The 24497-nt window shown below is 51.1% G+C and overlaps 1 protein-coding gene across 4 annotated transcripts in view; it reads left to right on the top strand.

Moving 5' to 3' along the window:
* The first annotated feature begins 1133 nt into the window (after nucleotides 1-1133).
* The window catches only part of ITGA9 (integrin subunit alpha 9), a 326717-nt gene continuing 303353 nt past the window's right edge, over nucleotides 1134-24497 (top strand). For 2 of the 4 annotated variants that reach the window (XM_059390569.1, XM_059390567.1), the window contains exons 1-3: nucleotides 1134-1318; nucleotides 17615-17742; nucleotides 18991-19097. In XM_059390569.1, coding sequence (XP_059246552.1) covers nucleotides 1134-1318; nucleotides 17615-17742; nucleotides 18991-19097 — 420 coding nt within the window. Of the gene's footprint in view, nucleotides 1319-14365; nucleotides 14457-17614; nucleotides 17743-18990; nucleotides 19098-24497 lie in introns of those variants that run through there. The other 2 variants (XM_059390568.1, XM_059390570.1) reach the window with 2 other exon arrangements.

Here is a 24497-nt window from a genome sequence, read left to right as displayed (position 1 = left end):
AGGAGGGCAATTCATAGAAAGTAGAATGGCAGTTGTCAAGGACTGGGGGTGGGGAGAAATGGGGAGTTATTGTTTAATGGATACAGAGTTTCGGTTTTGCAAGACAGAAAAGGTCTAGAGATGGGTGGTGGTCGCTGCACAACAATCTACACGTACTTAATGGCATTAAACTTAAAGATGGTCAAGATGGTAAGTCTTATATTATGTGCATTTTATCACACTTTCACCTGTCTCCCCACGTACAGCTGGGCGCCAACCCTCAGAGCTTCTGATTCGTCGGATCTGGAGAGGGACCTATAGGTGTGCGCTTCCTACAGGATCCCAGGTGATGGGGATGTTGCTGGGGTGGATCAATGCTGTAGGAGACCAGGTGAGTGGAATAGGGAAGGGTGCTGGGTTCACTCCCGCGTGGATCTGGTTGTCATCAACGACTGCCAGGTGGCAATCGTTGAGCGCTTCTTCTCTAGGTTGGCTCGCAACCCAGTCAAGGGGCTGCACGTGGGCAGCGCTAGAATATAAACTCAATCCTTAACCCGGCTTCCTTTGGTCCTTGGGGTGGGTGTGAGACCGAGAGGGAACGGGAGACCCCGCGACCCCTGCAGGGCGGCCAAACACGCAGCTGCGGGGAGGATTCTGGAAACCTCTCCCGGCTGGGGCCCCGGGACTTGGTGGGAGGTGCGGCAGTCCCGGCCCCCCCCTTCGCCCCTCCTCCCCATCCCCCCCGCCCCCGCCGGCGGGTCTACGACTCCTGCGGTCCGCGCGGGCAGTTCCCGGGATGGGCTGGCGGCCGGAAGAGGGCGCCGGCGCGCCGTCCCAGCGCCAGCCTCCGGGCCGCCCACCCCGCGGGCGCGCCTCTCTGCAGTCCAGCACCGCCCGGGCCGGGACCGCTAGCTCCGAGCGCGCAGACTTCTCGGCCGGACTGAGGACGCCGCCCGCCCCTGGCCGCCCCTGCGCTCGCCTTCCGCGTCCGCTCTGCCTACCGCCCCCGGGCCGGCGCCGCTTCCAGCCAGCGTCGGAGCGCAGAGCTCCCGCCCCTGGGAGCCTCCCGGCCGTCGGCGGACCCCGCGGCCCCGGCGCCCGCGCGCTCGGCGCCCTGCTCGCGGGGCACAGCGGAGGGCGGCGGCCGGCTGGGGATGGGCGGCCCGGCGGCGCGGAGGGGCGCCGGGGGGCTCCGCGCGCTGCTCCTGGCGCTGGTGGCCGCGGGGACGCCCGCGGGCGCCTACAACCTCGACCCGCAGCGCCCCGTGCGCTTCCAGGGGCCCGCCGGTTCCTTCTTCGGCTACGCGGTGCTGGAGCACTTCCACGACAACACGCGCTGGTGAGTGCCCCCCGCAACCCCGGCCCGGCCGCCGCCCCCGCCTCGGTCCCCCGCCGGCCGCCGCTGCCTTTTCCGGCCGCCTCCAAGCCGCCGTCCCGAGGGAGAAATTGGGATGTCTCGGCGGCGCGCAGCTCGGCCGCTGACGACAGGCGGCCAGGGCGCGGGACGCCGGTCTCCCGTCCGGCAGACGTCGCGGTGGGCGCCTGGGGTTGGAGGCGGCGGGGCCGGCGCTTCCCCGCGGTCCCAGCCCGGCCTGCGCGGGGAGAACCCCGAGAGCGGTCCTCTCGGCCTCCCAGCCGGAGGAGACTTGGCTCTCTCGCTCGCTCAGAAACTTGGCCCCTCTGCCCCCGGGGCCCTCAGCCGAATGCCCCAGGCCCGAAGAGACCGGGCACGCAGACTCCTCAGTGTCCGGGAGCTCTTAGTGACACCCCACCCTCCGTTCCGCGGCGCCGAGGAAGTGCAGTGACTCCGAGACCTGAGACTTGAGGGGGACAGGCTGTGTATGTAGGGAGGAGTGGAGCTTCCCAGAGGTGAGTGTCAGGCAGCCCGAGGGGCACACTGTGGTCCAGAAGCCTCCTCCTTCCTTACAATACCTTCCTGAGGAAGTGAGGGGAGAGGGTCCAGGATGCTGGAAGGGAGGATGGTCCAGGACCCTGAGTGACAAGCCTGGTGCGTGACCTCTGGGACAGCCTGGGCCTCATTTCACCTGGGTCCTCTGACCTGGAGACAAGCACCTGAAGTTTTAACAGAGGGATGTGGTTTTGTAACGTCAAGGAATCTAGTTGCTCCCCAAGCATCCCGAAGTTTGGGAGTTCTTCCCATTAAGGGCCATCAGCTAAGAGGCACGGGCTGTGTCCCCAGCCCCTGAGGAGAAGCTCTGAGATGAGCTTGGTCCCTCTTTGACCCTTTCCCTGGGCAAGTGGGAATCCCACAGCACACAAGGGTCACCTCCTCATCAGAGAGTTAGGCCGTGGACAGTTCCCTTGTCCAAGGTCATGTCCCAGTGAGCGCAGGGTGACAACTAGTCTGGAGTCGGTTTTGTTGTGTGGTCACCAGTGTGGGTGTCCTTAGGGGATGCACGTTAGGAAGGCGAGGTCTGTAATGTGTGCCCTCAGCATGCAGCTGGGTGAGACAGTCACTGCTCTGAATGGAACAGAGGCTGATGGAAAGGGTAAGTTTGTAGAACTGAGTTGTGAAGCATTGCTGGAAGTGGGTACGGTATGGGACACTCTGTGACTGGCCAGCCCATTAGCAATCCTTTGTTGAGGAGAACTGCCTCCAAGAGAACCAGTTTGTAAAGTCCTGTGTAGCCCCTGTCCAGTTCTACATCTCCTTCCCTACCATTTCTCCCCGTTGCCGAGTTTAAGGCCAGACTGTCTTTTTCTGCCTTGCTAAATCCCCTTTTTAAAGCAAAGCAGGCTGAACACCTTTTCCATGTCCAGCCTGCTCAGAGTTCACTGTGGGCTTTGGATTTGGTAGACAATGCAGCCGGAATGGTTGGAGAACGCATCCCAGAATCATCCCCGCCCTCACCCCGCCCCAGGCTCCTGGACTGTGTGACCTTGGCATAAAGTATGTTGGGTGAGTGGGTCAGGAATAGAAGGGCTTCTCTGGGCGGGGGGCTCTGTAGGAAAAGGCAGGCAGTGCAGCTGGAGCACTGTGTGGGATCTGTAGCTGCACGGGCTAGGGCGCCTCTGGGCTCTATGATGTGGCTCAGCTCACAGGAAAAGTGCCACGACCCGATCACCTGGATTTGGACAGGCCACACGTCAAAGCTGTTCTAAGTGGGGAACAACTGGGGGTGGGAGGTGGGAAAGGCAAGAGCGAGTTTGACATAGGAAAAAAGTAGAATCTGCTTTGTTTCAAAAGGGAGATGAGGAAAAGCTGCGTGACTGGTATAGGTTCGGCAATTGTAGGAAACGACCGACTGGCCTTCAGCTTGGCACCCGGGGTATCCAGGGAGGCGGGGTGTGCAACTGGAAGGTAATGCTGATATGTGGCCTTGGTGCCAGTGGAGATGTGGGGCAGATATCTCCAGGGCCCAAAGGGACCCATCACAGCCAGGGTGCTGGTTCAGAAGTACCCTCTCCAGTCTCAATATGAGCATTTGAGCATGTTAGTCTTCCCATTTGAGGACTTGTCCCGACAGTTTTCCAGGGGCCGACCAAACTCGATGGAAATCTTTTTAAAGCAACTTTTTTTCTTTTTTGGCCCCACATTGTCTTAATTTTCATTATAGTTTTTGCTGTGTCCTTGCTATCTGTGCTCTTGCTGCTTTTTCTAAGTATTTTCCTCCGTATCCTTTTCTCTTCTCTCCCTTCCCCCCAATATTTTTTGTCTTAGACCTTGAATGTTATTCTCAGCTGATACACTGCCCAGACTTGTAAGGTGCAGCTCTTGAAGCAGTAGATGTCCAGCCTCACCTCCTTTCTCTTTATTTTCTCTTTCTCAAGATTAGACTTACCACAGAGCTAATGAAACTTCCACTAAAGGCCTCTTACTCACATGGGCCCCTACCAAGACCCTGTGCTGAATTTTGTAGTCCTAATTTTGTATTTTCTTAAACATAGTCACCCTGTATTTACAAGACTTAGGCTCAGTGGAGTCTGGATCTACCCTCTATGTCTCTACTCTAATTTTAGCTCAAGGACTGTTTGATTGACTTAGCGACTGATTGTCAGTCTCTTCCTAACAGGCAGTCCCAGGGCCCTGCATCTTTTAGCCCTGCTTGAGGGACACGTAGGTTGTTTCCAATTATCCATGATTATAAACAACAGCAGGGGTAAACATCCTTGTAACTAAAGCCTTGCGGACATCCTTAATTATTTCCTTCGAATAAATTTCTGGGCTTAGAATTGCTGGGTCAGAGAGAGGGGGAGGTTTTGAGGTGTTTTGTATGCATTTACTAAGTGCCAGTGAAGTTAACATGTGTACTTTAGAGAAATGCATTAATTCAGGCCCTGAAGTTTGAGTGATTTGCTAAGGGGCTAATCCAATGCCTGAGAGGAGCTTAGCTGTCTATGTAAGGGGAACTAAAAAGATCATGAATGTAGTCAGAATGGAAGTAAGTGATCGACATGAAAAGGAAAAGTAACACACTGAAACTTTGAAAAGAAAATGTTAATTAAACCTTGTATCTGGTGTCTTTCTTCTCTGGAAATTACTCTTTAGCTTAATTCAGTATTAGTGGTTTAATAAGTTGGCTTCCTGCTTTTTCCAGGTAAAGGGATTTGTTGTAGGCAGGGTAAGGAACAAGAAGAATGTGCTGACGGGGACGGGGATAGAGCCCAGGCAGCAGGGTCAGCATGGGCTCTGCAGAGTGGAGGGAGGGGGTGGTCTGTGGCATTAACATGGAACCCAGGTACACCTCACAGAGCATGTGTGTGCACCCTGCCGGGAGAGCCAGCATTTCTTCTTGAATCCCATAAGCATACCTGTCAGTGCCTTTTTTCAGCCAAAATTGTCACAGGTCAGAAAGTTCGAGATTTCAGTAAGAGCAGGGGGTGACCTTGCTTTTATAAACCCTGGGGCTTGAACACAGCTCCTGCACTGTTGCATACTGAGCATTTGGTGCTCAGACCCTCTTCCTGGTCCCTCTGTTGTTGCCCTCTAGGCGGTGTGAGTTGTCACTGTGGCCAGGTGGACTGGACTATCCTGGACAGTGTTACAGATGTCATTTGTATCTGTTTGGATGCAAGCGTGCACGTGACTCAGTTTCGTCTTTTTCCAACAACACTCAGAGGGTGTCTTCCTGCCAGAGCTGGCTTCCTCGCCTGTACCTCTCCCCGCCACCCCCAACCCGGGTCTTCTTGCACCCTTTGAGCAAGGGCAGTAGGTGCCAGGGAACACGGACAAAGCCGATGTCTGTCCCCTTTGCTTACACGCGTACCCGTTCTTCAGCTGCGGGGCAGACAACTGTAACACCCTGTGATATAAATAAATGAGACCGGCTAGCGTCCAGCCCCCAAAGTGGGTTTCTTTCACACCCCTCCCCGCCGCCTTCCTCTCTGCCCCAGACGCCCTGGAGTCTGAGGTGGTTGGGTGCACTGGCTTCCTCTCTGGCGACGTGCTTCCTGCCCCATCTCCCGGGACACATCCAGACAGCTGTGCTCAGGCGCAGAGCAAGTGCTCGGAAATGGAAGACGCGCCGGCTCTCTGCTCTGTTAGGGCTGTCAGAGCATCGTTCGGTGAGAGATAGGAGGTAATTCAGGGCCCAGGAGAACATAACATTCTCTGCTCACATTAAGGCTGAGAATTAAAATGAGCTAGACGGTTCTGCACTGCCAGTGCCGTTGCCATTAGCCAGATGGATTGCTATTTAAATAAAAATTAATTATGACCACATAAAATCAAGAATTCAGTTTCTCAGTCATACGGGCCATGTTTTAAGTGCTCAGTCTCCACCTGTGGCTGGTGGCCATCACACCGGACAGCACGCAAGACACTCATTGCAGAGAGTTCTGGACAGTGCAGGTTTAGAGCAATGAATTAAGGCTTAAAGGGCTAGACCAAGATCTGATGAGGGTAGAAGGAAAAGGAAAAGCCAACCCTTGGCACATTTGTGTATCAGAACAAGTGGAGGCGCTTAGAGTGAGCTCAGGATTAATAATGGCTTGTGGTTCACAAGGTACCAGGAATGAGGTCCTGCTGCTCCCTCTGGTAGGGAGGGAATTAATCAATTAATTAATCCATTAGTTAGGATTAATATTGGACTGCCAGAGAGGCTGACGACTTTGCCTTTTCCCTTGTCAGACAGCGAAGAGCCTTGTCTGCTAAGGTAGAAGGTTCAGGAATGAAGACGCCACTCACATCTGACACATGAAGGGATTGTGGGGTCCTAGTTTGATGTCCCAGGCAAAAACTAAGCTGTCGGCTCCGATGGGGGATAAGCTTGTCCTTGGGCAGGCACAGTTCAGAGGGGAAGAGGGGGAGACCCCTGCCCCGTAAAGGTAAAACCTGTAGAAGGGGGACCCTGGGATCATGGGCCCTGCTGTCCCCAGCTACCCGTCTTTGTGAGGCGACATCCGGAAATGGCAGTGAGCGCTCTCCTAACCTGCACGGTGGGTGTCTTTGCTGAGTTCTTCAGGCCTGTGCCAGGCCTTCAGGTGGAATTGTGGTTGCATTTGCCCATCTGGATTTTTGGAAGTGGCATTTTCAGACCTTATTCCTGGTTCTTATCTCCCTGCAGAGCCTGATTTCTCAAGCTGTCAGGAAGGCATGGCATGTATGTGAGACCTGAGCTCTAAGGGGCTCCAGAGAGTGTCTCTTGGGGTCTCCAGGGTTTTTCCCTGAGGATCTGGAGAAGCTGGCAAGGGTGCTGTTTCCTGAGCTAGTGCTGAAAGCTGGCAGGGGCAGAGGCCGCTGTCTTGCCCAGGGGAGACCCTTCTGGGGCAAGAAGACAACTCTTCTCAGCCAGTCACTCACAGCTCTGGGTGTGAGGGTGTGAAGAGCTGGGTCCCAGCCAGCTCCGACTCCCCGCTGACTTGCAGCTGGTCTGGAAATGGTCTTTTTCTGATAACTCTTACTGTGCTTTGTCTAGGGAAACTGTTGTTTTCGTGTGTATTAAAAGCAGCCATCATGTTCTCAGAAATCCACGGAGGAAGCTGTAACTTTAAGAAATAAAAAATTGATAATCCCATGGGATAGTATTTGCTGGGCATCTGTCTACAAGAGGTCAAGGCTTTCACAGGCATCCTAGTCTTTAGCTGAGTCTTTGGGACAAGCTGGTGAGTGGTTTCCAGTTTGCTGGTTGGAGAACTGAAGCTTGGAGTTACCTTGTGTACAGCTTGCCCTAGCCTAGGTGATCAGTGCACAATGACTGGGGACTTGTATCCGGGGGGTGTCCTCTGGGATGCTCAGGTAGACATAGGAGTACAAGAGAAGTGTTGGGGTGGGGGGGCTATGAAAGTTAGGGGGCAGGGAGCAGGACTGGCTAGGGAGAGCCTCAGACTGTGCTGTAGAGCTGATTAGGGTGTCCATCAACTAGACAGGGAACTTCCCCTCACCAAAATCGTAATCAGTCGTTGGCTATGCCTGCCTGGGAGGAGTGTGGCCTCAGCTTGATTGCTCTGGCCATCCTGAAGGGACTGTGGCTGGGAACTGTCAGCTGACTGCCCCCTTGCAGCTGACTGGCAGGTGGCACATGGAGCCCATCATTTGTGAGTTGCTGTTAGGAACGTATGAGATGTGCTCCTTGGCCAGCAGTCGTGGCTGGGATTATCTGTGCCTTTGCTTGTTACACTGGGTCAGCATGGATTCTGGAATTAGGATTCTGGCCTCAAGTAGACTCCAGAGCATTCTAGCTGCCAGCTGATACCCAGGGTGCCTCTTCCTGATTTCAGGAATTTCACAGGTAAAGGATGGAGGAGGGAGAGAGTCCTCCCCCTTACCTTGAACCATCAGGTAGCTGATGAGCTGCTGACCAGAGGGAGCCGCAGGACCTCATTCCTGGTACCCTGTGAAACACAGACCAGTAAGCCAGGTGGATTGGTGTCCAACCAAAGCAGAAGAAAGTATTTTATCACGACTTTCCATTTATTTATGTATGTATGTGGTATGCATGATGCCAGAGGGAGTCTTAGAAAGTGAAAGTGAATCCAAGATTGGGAAAAATCTAGAGTCTTTGAAGCCACAGGCTCCCTGGGTCCCCAGTTTCTGCTTTGTGGGAGAGCAGAAAGATCTTCTCTTGTGAGTTTCCATTCACAGCTGAAGCAACATGGTGGCAGCAGCCAGGCCTGTTGAGTACTTAGCACCTGCTGAGTACTGTTCCACACGCTTTAGATGCATCAGCTCATTTAATGTTCCGGAGGCTCAGCTTGTTGTCATTCTGGTCCCATTCACAGAGGGGAACACTAACACATGGACGTGTTGTTTGCCTAGTCACATGGCCAAAGTGGCAGAGCTGGGGTGTCTGCCTTTGCTTCTCACAGAGTCAGGAGTCTGAATTTGGGGCTTCACGGTATCCAAGCATTTGTCTCATGAGGTTCTGTCCTGCCTGGCTTTGTAGGAAAAGTTTTGGATTTATTACAGTGGCAGCTTCCCTGTGGGGTACTCATGTGTGACTCACTGGCCACCTGTGAGGGGATACCGGGGCTCTGCTTTCCAGAGATGCTTGATCACCGAGGAAACAGGGACCCAGAGATTCCACTAGGGACATTTGTAGAGCCTGCTCTCATACTACGTCTGTGTAAGGGTAAGACAGAGTGTCCTAGGAAAGATGGCACATTCTGGAATATTCCATGTATCCATCCTAACCTCTCTGGGCTACTTTTGTTACCATATCTTCATCCCCATTTAAGAAGTTCTATTTAGAGAGGGGATGGGGAAGGTAGCTGTGGCGGCCAGTGTTCAGGACTCTTCCCTGGATTTATAACTTTGTCAAAGAAACCCACATAGTCAGACTTTGTGCACCAATGTGTGAGAGAGGATGCTTTGTGTCCCCCAAAATCTGAACCTAAAAACCACAAAACCAATTTTGTTGGTTTCCATGTCCACACATCTCTTGGTGCGTTGAAGCCCGGTGGCCCTTCCTACACTGTCTGGACTGCCTGGTGTTCCGAAGCTGCAGTGTGTGCAAAGCCTAGAGCACAGATGGCCTTGTGCAGGATATTCCAAAATGTGGGACTGCACTTCTTACCCACCCCGGTGGGTCCTAGGGGGTGGATGTTCCAGACCCAGGGAGTTGGGTCCTTCCTGGCTCTGCCTTCATTGTGGCCCCTGATTTCCCAGCAACAACCAAACCTATGGTTTCTTGGTCTTAAAGGGGGGGCTGCCGAGATGCATAAGTGCATGGTGGTCCCTGCAGGTAGGCTTGCCCTGCCCCCGTTTAGCTGTTTCAGCCTCAAGGACGTTTGTCAGGCCTCCAGGCCCAGCAGTTTGAGTCTGGTTCGGCTCACTGGAAGAGAGGAATAATAGTTTCTCCCTCATCTCATTCTTGCCTTAAATGAGGGGATGTCTGCAAAGCCGGGAACACCACCTCCAGCACATAGGAAGCCCTTGAAAATACCAGTAGTTCTTTTTCTTTGATCTGGCCTTGTGAACTAAGGGTCGTCTTCATCCCGACTTGAGATGCTACAGGAGTGCTTTCAATATATTTGTTGATGCCTCTGTTCATTTGCCAAAATTGGAATGTCCATACTCAATACAGGCATGGATGAGAGTTCTCTGTGAGATGCACATGTTCTGTGTGGTCTCTGACATTTTGGTCATGCTCTCCATAAATCTGCATTTACATCCTACCTGCTTCCAGAAAGGCTCTGAGATGGCTCCTTTAATTGGAGACCTGTGGGATTTTATATCCCAGAGCTTTGCATGCTGCTTTCTTTCAGCAAGTGGGAGGCCACCCCTGTTGTGGGGAGCCCTGGCCCTCATCCCCGGCCATGTAAATCTGAGCAGTAAGTCTATAGTTCTAAGGTCAGGGGTGGTGGTGAGAATTTTAGTCCAAAAGGATAAAGGTAAAAGTGTTGACCTGCTCTTCTTGGAGAAGAAGATTATCACAAGAAAGCACCCATGGTTTTAACTCCAGTATCTCGGAGGTCTGTAGCTTGCCTCTCTTGGATTTTATTGTTTGATGCTCTCAGTTGGGGAAGGAGAACATTGGCCCTTTCAAAATGCTTCCTTCTCCAGCTGCCGCTTCTCAGTGTATCTGCTAGGACCCAAGGCCCTGGCCAGGGCAGCAGCTCTGAGGATACTGGATACTTCAGTCCCTGACAGGGCTGCCAGCAGGCTCATGCCTCTCCAAGGAGGGGGACCCTGCCCGTGCTGCTGCTCTTTCCCTGTTGGGCATGGAAACTACCTGTTTCATTCTCTAATTCAGCACTTGGATTATACCCTTCTCCCTCCCTCCCTTTCTTTCTTTCTTTTTTTTTTTTTAATTAAAGATTTTATTTATTTATTTGACAGAGAGACATCCCAAGTAGGCAGAGAGGCAGGCAGAGAGAAAGAGAGGGAGAAGCAGGCTCCCCACTGAGCAGAGAGCCCAAAGCAGGACTCGATCCCAGGACCCTGGGATCATGACCTGAGCCGAAGGCACAGGCTTAACCCAGTGAGCCACCCAGGCGCCCCTCCCTCCCTTTCTTTACTCCAACCTAAAGTTCCCAGAATAAAAATACTATTGCTAGCCCTTGGGAGTACTTTCTATCCCAGAGGAGGCATGTTCATGGTCACTCTGAGGCAGTGGGGCTGCTCTGAGGTGCAGAAGCCAAATCCAAGGTTACTCAGCAAGTAAATTGATTTGGACCCAGGTGGACTTAATGCTTGTCTGGCTATTCTCAGGGTCAGCCTTGCTGCTGCCCCCTCCCCCATCAAGCCCCTGTCCAGGGTATCCATTTCCTAAGGAAGAAGGAATAGTGCCCCCAGGCTTTTTCTGGGAGCATTTCTGTCCTTGGCCTTGGCAGGTAGAAACCCCTACCTGTTCTCAAAAGTTGGGCCATCCTGGATTCACCCCCTCCCCCAACACCCTGCCATTTGCCATTCCTTTTTGTGCCTCACTGCTGTCCTGGGAAAGGGACTGTGCATTTGTATTATCTTGTAAGGATGCAGGGGAGGGGGCTGAGTGGCCAGGGGACTTGCCCAAGGTCACGGAGCTGCAGAGGAGGTGACACACTCTTCATGGCTATTTCTGCCACCCCACCTGGCCTTTCCCATATCAGCGCCCTGAGTAAAAGTTCGTCATCCTGGTTGGCAGTAAGATTCTTTGGGGGAAGGGAAGGAGACTGGGGAGCTGGAGAAGCAGTAGCAGTGGTTCTCAGGGGCAGAGCTAGGTCAGCGGGCTGGACTCTGGGGTAGCTGGTGGACAGTGGAGGAGCCACAGCCCAGGTCCCTTCAGAAGGGGTCTGTCCTACTATGATGACATATCTGTTTTCTGTGACATACCACCTGAGGCCTCAGTGTCCTAAACCAGTCACCACGTCTTAGTTTGTAAATCTGTAGTTGGCAGTTTAGGCTGGGCTCAGCTGGTGGTTCTTCTCTCAGCTGGGCTCATGCATGTGTCTGCTGTCAGCTTCTGGGTGGGCTGGTTGGCCGGCTGGTCTAGGATGACTTCAGTTGGGATGTCTCATCTCCACGTGTCTTTTATCCCCCAGCAGCGGGGGCTTGCACACGTGGTGGCTGGGCTAGGGTGCCAAGAGAGCACTCAGAAGGATGCATGGTCTCTTGAAAGCAAAGCTAGAAGAAGTCAAATCATGCCCCCCTCTGTCACACTCATTTGGCTAATACAAGTTATGGGGCCCAGCCCCATTCAGGGGGTTGGAGGATGGAAATAGACTGAACATCCTGATGGAAGAAGCTGCAGGGACCCATGGAGAAGGACGTGGATGCAGGAAGGATGGAGAATCATGGCTACTTTTGTCGTCTGCTGCTAGTGGTAAGAGTGTCTTAATCATTCCAGGATTCCTATGAGCTCGGCAGAGGGTCTGAAGAAATTCCTGGTTCTGAGGAGCTCCTGGGAGTGTTGCCAAGTGGGGGAGCTGGAACGAGTTGGGTGCTAAGGTGTTTGGCCTCGTCTCACCAGTCTCCTGTTTCACCAAGCACCAATGCTGTATCAAGCACTGTGCTAGCTACTTCATAAACATTAAACCTTGCAAGAACCCTTACTGGGTGTATTTTGATTCTTCCTGTTTTACAGAGGAAGAAACCTGAGGCCCAGAGTAGTTAAGCTATGTGACCTCAGATAAGTTTCTTAGTAGTTGTGGAAGAACTTGAACCCCACTGTGCTTCTTGCACTTTACCCCCCTGAGTAACTTGCCCTCACAGCTTAGAATTCAAGTGGAACTGTTAGTTTAAAACCCCTAAAATGAGTGAGTATCCCGTGGTTTGAGTCAGAGTCTCAGTTTTCCCAACTGTAAAGAGAGGAGCTTCTGAGTCCCTCCAGGTTCACCAGCTCCAGGTGGTGAACACTGGCCCGGGAGCGTCTCTCCTCTCTGGGAGTGAAGGGTTGCATGCGGTCAGACGTGACTTTCTAGCACCAATCAGCCCTCTCTCTGTTCAAGTCTTGGCTGCTTTTTGCCCACTAAGGGAGGTGAAGGGATTCCTGGGATTTCCAGGCAGTGCGATGGGACACGCAGTGATTGAATTCCACTCCCGTCACTGACACATGAGTGTCTGTGAAGCTTTGGCTTGGGTTCAAATGCACAAAAGTAAAGTTAATGCATTTAAGGTTTTCAGTGCCCACTTGCTTTCCTGGATCACACTGTAATTTCACCCCTAGGAACCATGGCTGTGGTATTTGTGGGTAGGATGGGAGCCTTCCCTAGGGAGGCATCGTGGTCCTTTTCTGTCACCTGCTAGCCGGGGAATTTACCTGCTGTTTGTTCTACTGCTGTGAGGAATTGGTTCAAACCAGATGGGTGGTGGGTGTGGAGTCTCTGTAGCCAGCCTGCCCACACACTTGCCCACCAAAGAGGTGGTCATGTTGGAAAAATCAATGGTGTTTAAACTGCCATAAGAGGAGGGAGTTTGGAGGACTGGAAAGAGGACACCCTTGGACGTGGATGCCCAGGGTTTAAATCCAAGCTCTGCTGCTTACCAGTGGTGTAACTCATGATCTCTTAGTAAAAGGTGCACGAGAAGCTGCCCAGAAGGGTTACCTTGAGCAAGAAATGGGACCACCAGTGAGCGTGACTGGTGCGGGCTGATGAACAGGTGGGCCCCCATCTCCAGACAAGTGTGCGAGAGGGGCAAACCTCTGGGCATCATGGTGTCAGCAATGTACCCATTTTAGAAAAGCAAGAAGCTGATCAATATGCAGCCTGATGTGGAAGAGTGAAGGGATTCTTTCTATTTTAAACCCCAGTCCTTTGCATGACAGAAATTCCCAATCAAAGTTCTAACCCGGGAGCCATCTGCAGAGCCTCATGAGGGCTTTTTCTGGCAAGATCACATGGGGTGGCTGGCAGCAGGGGCTGGTCACTTCACACTTGCTGGTTCTTGTTTCCTGTTCTCTGGCTACTGTGGGGTAGGCAGAATAGGGGCGTGGACACTGCACGTGACTGTTAGGGTGCGTGTTGCCTTGTGGCACCTCACCGTGCTTTGTGGGCCTGGGGGTGTTGTTCCATGTCGGCCCTTGGCCACCTGCTTCTTCATCTGTAAAATGGGCATAATAGTGCCTTCCATGGGATTGCTCTGAATATTAAATGCAATTCTGCCTTGAAGGAGCCTCACCCAGCATGTGCACACTCCAAGTGCCTAATACACCCTGGCTGTCCTTATAATTGGAAAGCTAGATTTGTGAATTAAGGAGAGAGCTCTGAAAAGTCTTCGCAGTGTGAGAGCAGCATTAACTGGGGCTGGGATAGGAGGAGAGTCTCACTTCTGGAGGGTCATCCGTCCACACTGGCCCCAAAGGGAACACAACGATTTGTAATCAGCGTAAGTGGTTATATTGTGCTTCTCAGGCGGCATGTCGTCCCGAGAGCTGGTACACGTGCGTTCTGACTCTGTGGGCTGAGACCCGAGATTCTGTATCTCCCTCAGGCTCCCAGGTGTTCTCCAGGCTGCCGGACCAAGGACCACACTCGAAGTAGCCCTCCAAGGTTTGAATCAGCCTGATGATTTATTGATGGGAGCCTGTTGGTGGGCCACCCGGGCCCTTTTATATGCTAACTGTGCAAAGGAAGGAAACATCTCAGTGTCCTGTCCAGAGTACCAGGGAAGATTTGGGTGGGGGGGAGCAGATCTTGGAAGTGGCTGGGCTGTCTCGATATAACTCAGAACGATGAGAGAAAAGGCAGACGGCATCTTCATGGTGGTTTGTCCTGAACTCTGGGCGGTTGCATGCTCTCATCTCTTGGGATCGGCCTGGCAGAGAGCCAGCTGAACTCACTTCAGAGGAGACGGGCTGGTTGGCTGGCCGGCTGGCCTGCTGCCGCGGTCTTGCTGGAGGGAGGCCTGGGTAAAGAACCGCTCCAGGCTGCGGAGGAAGCCACAGCCCTCTGTGAACACAGAGATACAAGCTCCTGTTCCACTGTGCCACCCCAGGGAGAACATATGTGTGTGCACACACCCCCTTATCTCTTGCTTCATTTCCCACTACAAAGGATTTGGGAGAAACCTTCTCGTGCGACCCGCTGATGAAGAGTTGGACCCTGAGCGCTGTGATCCGTGCCCAGTCAGCCATTGGTCGAACCCCTGAGGACCTCAGGTCTGGAAGGGAATAGCGATTCTGTGGATCCTTTTGCCACCTTAGGTTTTGGTGTAAGCTTTGCCCCTGTGGGTCTCAGCTCTGGTCTGGCAGGAGCATCGCCTGGTATTTCAGCGCTCCATGGTCCCTTCCCTGGATAATCTGTGAGCCTGGGTCAGTGAATTTAGTGCAGTGGGCTGTCTGTCAGGATCAGGATTCCAGTGCCTTTTGCGGGGTTGGGATAAAAAAACTAGCTTGTTTCTTGCAGCTGTTTCTCTCCCTTGCTATGTGAATAGTTCTCCCCCTTTGTCTAATTTTTGTGATATTTACAAAATGAATTGCAAGTGGCATTTATTCGCTGTGCTAATGTAAATTAGGCATTTGTGGGAACTTTTGGACCCAGCCCCGTCCCGCTGGGGTTTTTCTAGTGCAGAAGGCATTTTATGTTCCTCGGCTCCTACAACCTGACATGTGGAAAGGCCGTGGATGTTTCGGGCGTTTAGACCTGTCAGACTGCTAATTCTTCTCACCTGTGAAAACATAACTGGCATTATCGAGGGCAACCCTTGGCTTGCCCTGGTGGTTCTGAAGCTCAGCCCCAGAAGCCAGGGGGGAAATTGATCCCTTAATGTGGCTTTCTTCTCACTGGAGTTTCGTTTTGCGTGTCATGGTGCATTTGAGTTAGAGCAGCCAAGAGCCCGCTGAGCTGCCCTAGTCTGGTCCGTGTGGGAAAGTGCCTGCTGGGATTCCCGAAGGCTGTGGGTTCCAGCCCCGCTGCCTGGGGGTTCTGCAGCTGGGGCCCACTGTGCGAGGCCGCAGGAGTGGGAGCTGACGTGTGACTGAGGGGCCTGTGCTCTTCAGAATCAAGTACAGACTCTCAAGAGCAGACTGATCTGGAAAGAAACATGCCACTAAGGGTTGGTTTCCCTGGCCCCATGTGTCCTCAGTGATCCTTTGTGTTCTGGGCATTGAGGAACTGGGCTTGGAGGCAGCGGGAGTTAAGATGGGATCCATGTGTCTTTTCATGAACCTCATACCATGTCTCTGAGTCCGATTAGTGTGGCTGTTCAGCCTTTGCGGCGGGTCCATCCGAAGGTGCCAGACTTCTGTTGTCTGAGGGCTAGATTTTCACTCGTTTCAGCCAGGGTGCTGGGGAGGGAGCAGTATCACGCTGCAGCTAGGTTGGGGGTGAAGGTCATGGTGCCATTATCTGACAGCTAGATCTCCACTCCTTTCAGCGAGGGAGCTGGGTAGGGAGCATGTCATGCTGCAGCTAAGTTGGGGGTGAAGGTCATGATCCCAAGGTGAAGGTAGCTTTCAGGACGGAGTGCAGGAAACCTGGGCCAGCTTCCCATGTCTCTGGGGAGGCTGTCCGGGGTCATTCTAGCTTCTGCTAGATTGCTTTCCCACAGACACATAGTGGATAGTGCCTTCTATGCTAGGGCCAGTAGGGGCTAGTTTATTGCACAATGTGCCTGGTACCTTTCCAGGAGAATTGCTTCCCCTTTCCAGGCTGCCAGACGGAAGGAGCAGTGGCTTGGAATTTCCTACTCTGTGGACACAGGTGTAGATCTTGTTCAGAGTCTCACCTTACAAGCCCTTTTCCACATGGCAGTGGCTCAGCACACACTGTGCGTGACACTACCGTTAGTGTTCTCCACTTTAGCTCTGCGCTTGACTGCTCTCTGGGAATGATACATGAACATGTAGGGCACAAGTGTTTCTGTAACATTGGCGGGGAAGCCTGTGGCCACTTCCTGCCATGTCCTGTGTCCACACAGCCCCGAATGCATCTCTTCTGTTCTCTTAGCATTCTTAACTCCTGTCCTCTGGTGGGGAGGGGCCCTGTGAGGGAGAGCCCATCCCCACAGCAGCCTCCCGGTCAAGACGAAGGGCTTCATTCTTGTCCCCGTTTGTATGGGAATGCTTCTGCCTCTGGCTGGCATTGGGGTAGAGGAAGTGGTTTGTAATTCTACCCTCCTGATATTTCTTTCCTATATCTCCCTAAATATACATGCTTTGTGTGTGGTGGGGAGCAAGGGGAAGAGGGGGACATAGAAGAGAAATGACATCTCCAAATTTCCCACTTTTTATTAATTCTTTTTTTTTTTAACTGAAGTATCACACACATCCAGGCAAGTGCCCATGTCATGTACACAATTCAGGGAATCATCACCTTTGTGCAGATACTATTCAGGTTGCCAACAGAGCATCATAAGCACCCCTGGAAGTCCCCTCTCCCTAGCTGCAGCCTCCCCCCACTCCCCCTTCTCCCCAGAGGTAACCCATAGAGCGACCTCTAGCGCCAGCTAAATTCCACCCGCTTCGGACTTGAGATGAGTGGGATCAGACAGTGAGAGCCCGCCGGGCCTGAGTCTGTTGCTCAGTGCTGTATTCCGGAGCTTCCTCGAGTGGCCACCGTTGCTCGCTCGTTGATTTTCATCACTGTGCAGAATGCTGTTGTGTTTCTGTGCCGTCACCTACCTGTGCGCTCTGGCACAGGGAGACCCTCTGAGTCTCCTCTAGTGTTCGGCCACAACGTTTTTAGCTGGGAACATTTTTAGACCATGTCACCTGGTAGACCCACATATACATTTCTGTGGGGTATGGGAAATGGGACCTCCGGGTCCTCTGGTAAGGCCCATGGTCCACTTTCTTAGGCATTTAGGCAGGTTCTCTAAGTGGTCCCCAGCAGTGGAGGAGGGTTCCAGTTCCTCCATATCCTTGCCAGCCCCTGGTGTTTGAGGTCTTTTTGATGTCACCTAGTAGGCGTGAAGTGGTATCTCACTTGAATTTCTCTGATAACTAATGTCCTTAAGCATCCTGTCATATGTTTATTGGCCGTTTGGTTATCTTCTTTCATCAAATATCTGGCCCACTATTCTGTTGGCTCTCTGTATTTTCCTATACGTCTATAGGACTGTTATAGGTTCTAGATATGAACCCTTTGGTTGTATGTGCTCCCAGCCAGTCTTGAGCTTTAAACGTGCCTGGAGAACATCTGACAGGTTCACTGCAGGAGGCTGTGCCCCTGGGCCACGAAGCCCAGGATAATGGTGGGGTGTGGCTTGTCAGGGAGCACTCAGGCAGCATCCCCCGGCTGGGTGAGGGTTTAACCACCAGCCTCCTCTTTCCTGGTACTGGCTTGTGACAGAATGTTCTTTTTTCTGGATGTGCAGGGTTCTTGTGGGCGCACCAAAGGCAGAGTCCAAGTACAGCGCTTCAGTGAGGTCCCCTGGGGCTGTGTTTAAGTGTCGTGTCCATACCAACCCTGACCGGAGATGCACCGAACTGGACATGGCTCGAGGTAGGTGGATGTCACTGGTAGGTTCCACACCCTCACACGTCCTCTTTGTCTTCTCAGAGCGGCCTGGTGGTTCAGCTCCTCTTCCTCCCTCTCTCCCTCCCTCACATCCATCCACCCGTCTACCCATCCATTATGTGTCAAGTACCTATTACTGCACAGAGATCTACTGGTGAACAAAGCCTAGAGCTTGCCCTCCTGCGCCTTATAAGTTACTGGACTGAGAGGCATGAAGATGAATAGTTGAGTGCAAGAAGACCAGAGGGGAGGTGGGTACTTGATCTACACATGAAAAGATTCACACTGGCTAGCTGGGCAGCGACGGGAGGCAGAACTTCCCAGCCGAGGAAAGCACGTCCTCGCTTACTGAGTGAGGACGGTGTAGCTGGAGTGCTGAGCGGGAGAGTGGAAACAAAGGGGTTGACCGGGTAGGCTGGGGCTGCCTCACATGGGCCCCAGCAGGCTGGGGTAAGGTGTGAAGATTTTATGCTTTGCACTAAGGGGGAAGCCATTAAAATCAATCTTAGGCTTTATATTTTAAGTAGGAAAAGATATGATGGATGGAGGTCTTAATAAACTCACTTCAGTCCAGTGGAAAATACATGACGCATCATATTTGGAGTCGGGGGATTCTGCCCAGGTTCAAAGTCCAGCTCTGCCTGTTACTAGTTGGGACTTACTGGCAAAGCCCCATAGCCTTCTTGGCCTCAGTTGCCTTGCCTGTAAAGTCAGGACTAAGATACCTTCCAAAGGTTAAGAAGAGAGATGATACATAGATCTGTGCTTGGCACATAATGGGAGCTATTTTATTACAATCCCTTTAGGGCCTCACTTTCTCCAAAGTTCTTCCCCAGCAAGAGCTTCTGGTTGTATTTTTTTTGAACAAAGAATTGTTCTGATCTTCAGCTGAAAGGGAGAGATATCCGCAGTGTTCTTTTAGCACTACTCAAAATGACGGGTTTGTGAACCACTTATTCCCGGTAGGTACATAACAGATCATGGAGCTAGCTTCAGATCTCAAAGCCCCGCACCACTTCCTTTATAGAGCAGGTCCTGCATGAGAAAAATAATTGGCTCAAATAAACAGCCAGCAGGACACCGTGATGGAGTTGATTTACACTTTGCTCCAAGTTCCTTATTTTCTCACTGGCAGGTGACCAGCATTTGGACTGTATGTAGAAAACCCTTTGAAAATCGGTCCACAGGACATCGTTTCTCAAAGCATGTCTGGCTTTTCTCTTTCTCATCTAGGGAAGAATCGGGGCATGCCATGTGGAAAGACCTGCCGGGAAGACCGGGATGATGAGTGGATGGGGGTGAGCCTGGCCCGGCAGCCCAAGGCGGATGGCCTCGTGCTGGTAAGGCCTCCTGGGGGTGCTGTGGGGAGGGGGTGGCACTCTGAGGACAAATGGCTCTGTGATCCCCTAGGTAGGCTGGATGGCACAGTGACAAGGGCATGGCCTTGGGGTTTGCTGGCTCCGGACTACTGCTTGGACCAGTGATCGATCTTTTTATTTTTGTTATCTGTCGGATGTTTAATGTCTGTTCCAGGGTGTAGAGATATGGTTGTTTTAATAAGACAAAATTTGTGTAAACTGTGCTTTGGAAATCTTGTTCATTACATAAGCATTTTTGTGAGTGTGTTTTTTTTGAGGTATACGGTGCATGGAATGCACAGAATTAAGATTACAGTTTGGCTTTTGATCATGGCACACTCCTGTGTAATCCCCCTGCCCCCTTCCAGTTAGAGAGTTAGAGAGTATTTCTCCCGTCCCCAAAAAGTTCTCTTGTGTTCCTTTCTAGTCCATTCCTCTCACCCCAAGGCAACCACTGTTATGATTCGTACTACTGAGGATTACCTTTTATACTTCCAGAACTTCGTATAAATGGAAACCTACCATGTGTGTTCTTTTGTGCAAGGCTTCTTTCAGTCAGAATACTTTTGAGATTAACCCATGTTGTATCAGTAGTTTATTTCTACATAGGATTATATAGTAGGGAATCCAGGTTATTTTTCATGCTTTACAGTTGACTGTTGAACAACACAGGTTGGAACTGCATGAGTCCACTTATAGGTGGATTTTCTGTAAATGTATTTTCTCTTCCATAGGATTTTCTTAGTATTTTCTTTCCTCTTGCTGACTTTATTGTAGGAGTATCAGGTCTAGTACATATAACATGCAAAGTACATTCAAAGTTAAGTTCTTGATAAGGCTTCAGGTCAATAGACTATTAAGTTGGGAGGAGTCAAAAGTTATATGCAGATTTCCAAGTGCATGAGAGGTCAGTGCCACTAACCACCACATTGTTTGAGAGTCAACTCTATTTGGCTTCCAAAGTGCATATGAGGTACTCAGCCTCCTTAGGTGCCTTGAGGAGGTACAAAGAATAGTCTTTATACCCTTGGCACTTGTGATACCCTACAGCTATGCCCTCTGGTGAAGTAGCTGCCCCCCGCATGGAGTCCATACACTTTAAATTTATCTAAATTAAAAATTCAGTTTTTCAGTCCCACTAGCCCCATTTCAAGTGAGCAGTAGCAGCCCATGGCTCCTGGCTACTGTGCTGGACAGCACACAGAGAAAACACTTCCATCACTCCAGAAGGTTTTATTGGACTCCACAAAAAAGGAATTGGGAACTGCCTCAGAAGTTTTGTCTCCTTTTTTCCTTTGCTTTTACTCTTTCCTGTTACAGTAGAACACTAAAGTACTTACGCAGGCTGATGTGATCAGCTTGGTGGGGTTTTCATATCCACATGCATGCATGCCTGTTGCTAATCCCATAATGTTCCCTCGTGGCCCTCTCCACTGAGATAACCAGTATTTGACTTCATACCCCTTTTCTTTTCATTGGCTTTATCTTGGAAGCTCTATGAAGATTTTTCTTCTAAAAGCATAAGATCAAGGAGGGAAAACATTACCAGCTGCCATTCATTGAAGGCTTCCTTTGGGCCACATGCTGTCAACTTGAGGGTTTCACATATTTATTATATTTTATCCCCAGGGGGATATAGGATTCTGAATGCATCTAGGCAAAACGTCTCCTTCTCCTCTTTGAGGAGCCTACTTTCGCGTTAAACTTCTCCACAGCAGATTCTCCTCTTGTGAATGCAGCCTGCCTCCTCACCACGAGCATAGTGTCTGCCCCTTGCTGGGCCCCTGGGGGAGGGAGGAAGCAGCTGGATGCCATCACCAGTGTGGAGAAGCCTCCCGACTGGAATCACTGGGGGTCCGCGAGGGCCCCCGGCCCCCGCTGTTTGTCCAGCGCTTTAATCACTGTTGCGGGCTTTCTGGAACTTCTCCAAGCCTCGGCATTCCTCCAGACGTAGTGGCCCAACCCTTACCAGACCACGCGGCCCCAGGAGGCCTGGAAGGCTTGTCTGCCGTCCTCTGGAAAGGAGGAAAGGCGCCACTCCATCTGCAAATCCGGGCGGCCTGAGCTTGAAATTCAGAGCAGCGGAGTTGGTGGTCTGGGGGATGCCCGGCCCAAGAGGCCCACGAGCATGTGGAGCCTAGATCCGGAGGTTGTCCTGTGGAAATGTTTCCTCCGCCCACAGAAGGAGAACCTCTGTGTGGCCAGGAACTTGCTCCCAGAGGGTCCTGTGTCACCGTAAATCCGTCAGAGGAGAGAGCTGTTTCCCGGGACGTGAACGGCAGTGAGGACCACAGGGACCAGTTAGCAAAGGAAGCCAGGGAAGGCAGTGCTGGGGCTTCGTGGAGATGGTGCTTGGGCATGATAGCCCTGCCCTGATGCACCCCACGCAGGGCTGTCGTTCTCTTATTTTGCACAGTTACTGCATCATCCACTCAGTGGGCACCCCTGGGAGTGCTGGAGAAGGAGGGGCTTGTGACTGCATCCATTTTCCTCATGACTTTTTTTTTTTTTTTTTTTACTGTAGTCAAAGACACAATGTAATATTTATCATTTTAACCATTTTTTTTTTTTTTAAAGATTTTGTTTATCTGACAGCACAAGCAGGATGAGCGGCAGGCAGGGGCAGGGGGAGAAGCAGGCTCTCTGCTGAGCAGGGAGCCTGATGTGGGATCCCAGGAGCCTGGGATCGTGACCTGAGTCAAAGGCAGATGCTTAACTGACTGAGCCGCTGAGATGCCCTGTCTTAACCATTTTTAAATGTGCAGTACAGTGACATTGCCTGTGTGCCTCTTGTTGGGCGGCAGGACTCTGAGATTTTTCATCTTGTAAAACAAGCTCTGCACCCATTGAACACTTGCGCCCTTCCTGCTGGCCCTAGCCTCTGACAACCACCATTCCTCTGCTTCTAAGAGTTTGACTCTATTGGATAACTCACGTAAGTGGAATCATGCAGTATTTGTTTTGTGACTGGCTTATTTCACTTGGCATTATGTCCTCAAGGTTCGTCCACATTGTAGCGTATCACAGTACTTCCTTCTTTTTTTTCAAATTTAAATTTAAATTTTTTTAGAGCCTGCACACATGCAAGGGGAGAGGAGCAGAGAGAGAGCGGGAGAGAGAGAGAGAAGTGGGGGGAGGGATCCTAATCAGGCTTCAGGCCCAGCGTGGGGCCTGATGTGGAGTTCGATCCCATGACCCTGAGATCATGACCTGCGCCAAAATCAACAGTCAGATGCACTCAACTGACTGAGCCACCTGGGCACCCCATTTCTTTCTTTTTTTTAGGGCTGAATACTATTCTTCTGTATATATGTACCATATTTTGTTTACCCATTGATGGATATTTGGGTTACTTCTACCTCTTGGGTATTGCAAATAATGCTGCTATGAACATAGGTGTGCAAATAGCTCTTCAAGATTCTGTGTTCAATTATTTTGTATATATATCTAGAAGTAGGATTGCTAAACTCTATGGCAATTGTATTTTTTAATTTTTGGAGGAACTGTCACACTATTTTCTCACCATGGCTACACCATTTTACGTTCCCACCAACAGTGCACCAGAGAAGGGTCCCAATTTCTCCACATCACTGCCCACACATTTCCATTCCTTTACTAGTGGCCACCCTAGTGGGTGCAACATGGTATTTCAAATTTCCCTAATGATTAGTGATATTGAGCATCTTTACACGGGCTTGATGGCCATTTGTGTATCTTCTTTGGAGAAATGTCTGTTCTACTCCTTTGCACATTTTTAAATTGGATTGTTTTGCTGTGGTTGAGTTAGTCCCTATGGGTTTTTTGCACATATGCCATCTCTCTAGAAAAGGCCTGCCCTAGGTCCTCTCCGTTCCCAGCCCCCCTCTCCTCCCTAGTTTAGAGTCAGCTTCCTCCTTGAAGCTGGTCCTTTGGTGACCGTGCTTTCTGGAATGAGCTTCGCATCTTTTAAGTCATTAAGAACCGAGCATCATGTAGTTACCTTTGAATGTATAACTTACCCTGTGTGTACATCTCCTTTTTTATGGAAGTTGCTTGAGGGAGAGGCTGCATCTTTTACCCTTTTTACTGTCAGTACTTGGAGACAATCTCTCTAAGGAGGGGGGTCTAAAAGTGTGCTTGAGTAAGATGAGGGCTGAGTGTCCCTGTTAAAGCAATTAGAAAGCAAATCAGTTGCCATCCTATCTTGGTTGCTGTCTGAGTGATGGCTAGAGCCATGAGGTAAAATACTCTAACATACAGAGGGGCAGGCAGAGAGAGAGGGGAGAGAGAGCAGAGAGCCCGATGCGGGGCTTGATCCCAGGATTCTGGGATCACCACCTGAGCTGAAGGCAGAGGCTTAACCCACTGAGCCACCCAGGCACCCCCATGTTTACATTTTAGAGGACTTGTATCCACTTGCTTTTTCTTTAATGTGTCAAGTCCTCTTGTCAAGGCTTTCTGCGAGGCAAGTATTTATTTGAAAATTAAACACAGGAAGACAGGTGTTGTTCAAACACCTTTGAACCCTCAGGAGGTAGCTGGGGTGTGAGCATGGGACCTGTATCCCCAAGGAACATAATGTTGGATTCCAGGGTAGGTTTGAAGAGGGGGAGGTGGGCTGTGTTTTTTGCATACAGCATCTGGTGCTGATTCAGAGTAAAGAACAGATGGAGAATTTGAAAGCTGTGTCAGGGCGTGAAGTGTCTCATTGAGCAATGACGTTTTCTCTGCCCGGAACCCAGCAACCAGCTCTGGTGGGCTGACTTCGGCTTTGTATAGGCCAGTCTTGTCACAGGTGTTGTGGTTCCTTCATGTTCTCTTCCAGCAAACAGATGATACCAGGAGCAGACGCAGAGTCAGCATTAAGGGCAAGCCCCTCGCCTTCCCACACTGTCCCCCAGCACTGCTCGTGTGCAGATGACAGTTTAAGAAGTAGAGAAAAAGAAATCATTTCTTACCGTAAACACCCAGCCCACCTGGCATAGGCACAGACTCTTTTCTTTAATTTGGGAGGGCATCTAAAAATGGTCAAGTCTGGTGGTTCTGCTTTTCAGTCATCTCCAAGGCTCAGATGACAAATAATGGAAACATCTGGATTGTTTCTGGTGGCAGCGGTGTTCTTGGCTCTAGGTCACATCCTTTCCAAATGCCAGGGCAGTCCCTGTCTATTCATTGCTTCTCATCTGTCTGCTGTTTCAGAGCTGCAGGGTCCATTTCTGCATTTACTTCTATTGCTGTGTTTCCTGGTTGTTGTTGTTTAGAGAATTTTTAATGAGCTAAAACATATGCAAGAAAGTATAGAAATAATTTGTGTCACTTTGATGATTGTCATTGGGTCAACATTCTCAGAATGGACTTTCCCAGTACCTCAGAAGCCCCTTCCTGTGCCTCCCAGGCTACTCC

This window comes from Mustela nigripes, chromosome 2, assembly GCF_022355385.1.
Source record: "Mustela nigripes isolate SB6536 chromosome 2, MUSNIG.SB6536, whole genome shotgun sequence".
Lineage (NCBI taxonomy): Eukaryota > Metazoa > Chordata > Mammalia > Carnivora > Mustelidae > Mustela > Mustela nigripes.
The sequence above is the reverse complement of the archived record's forward strand: the minus strand, read 5'-3'. Positions and strand labels throughout refer to the sequence as shown.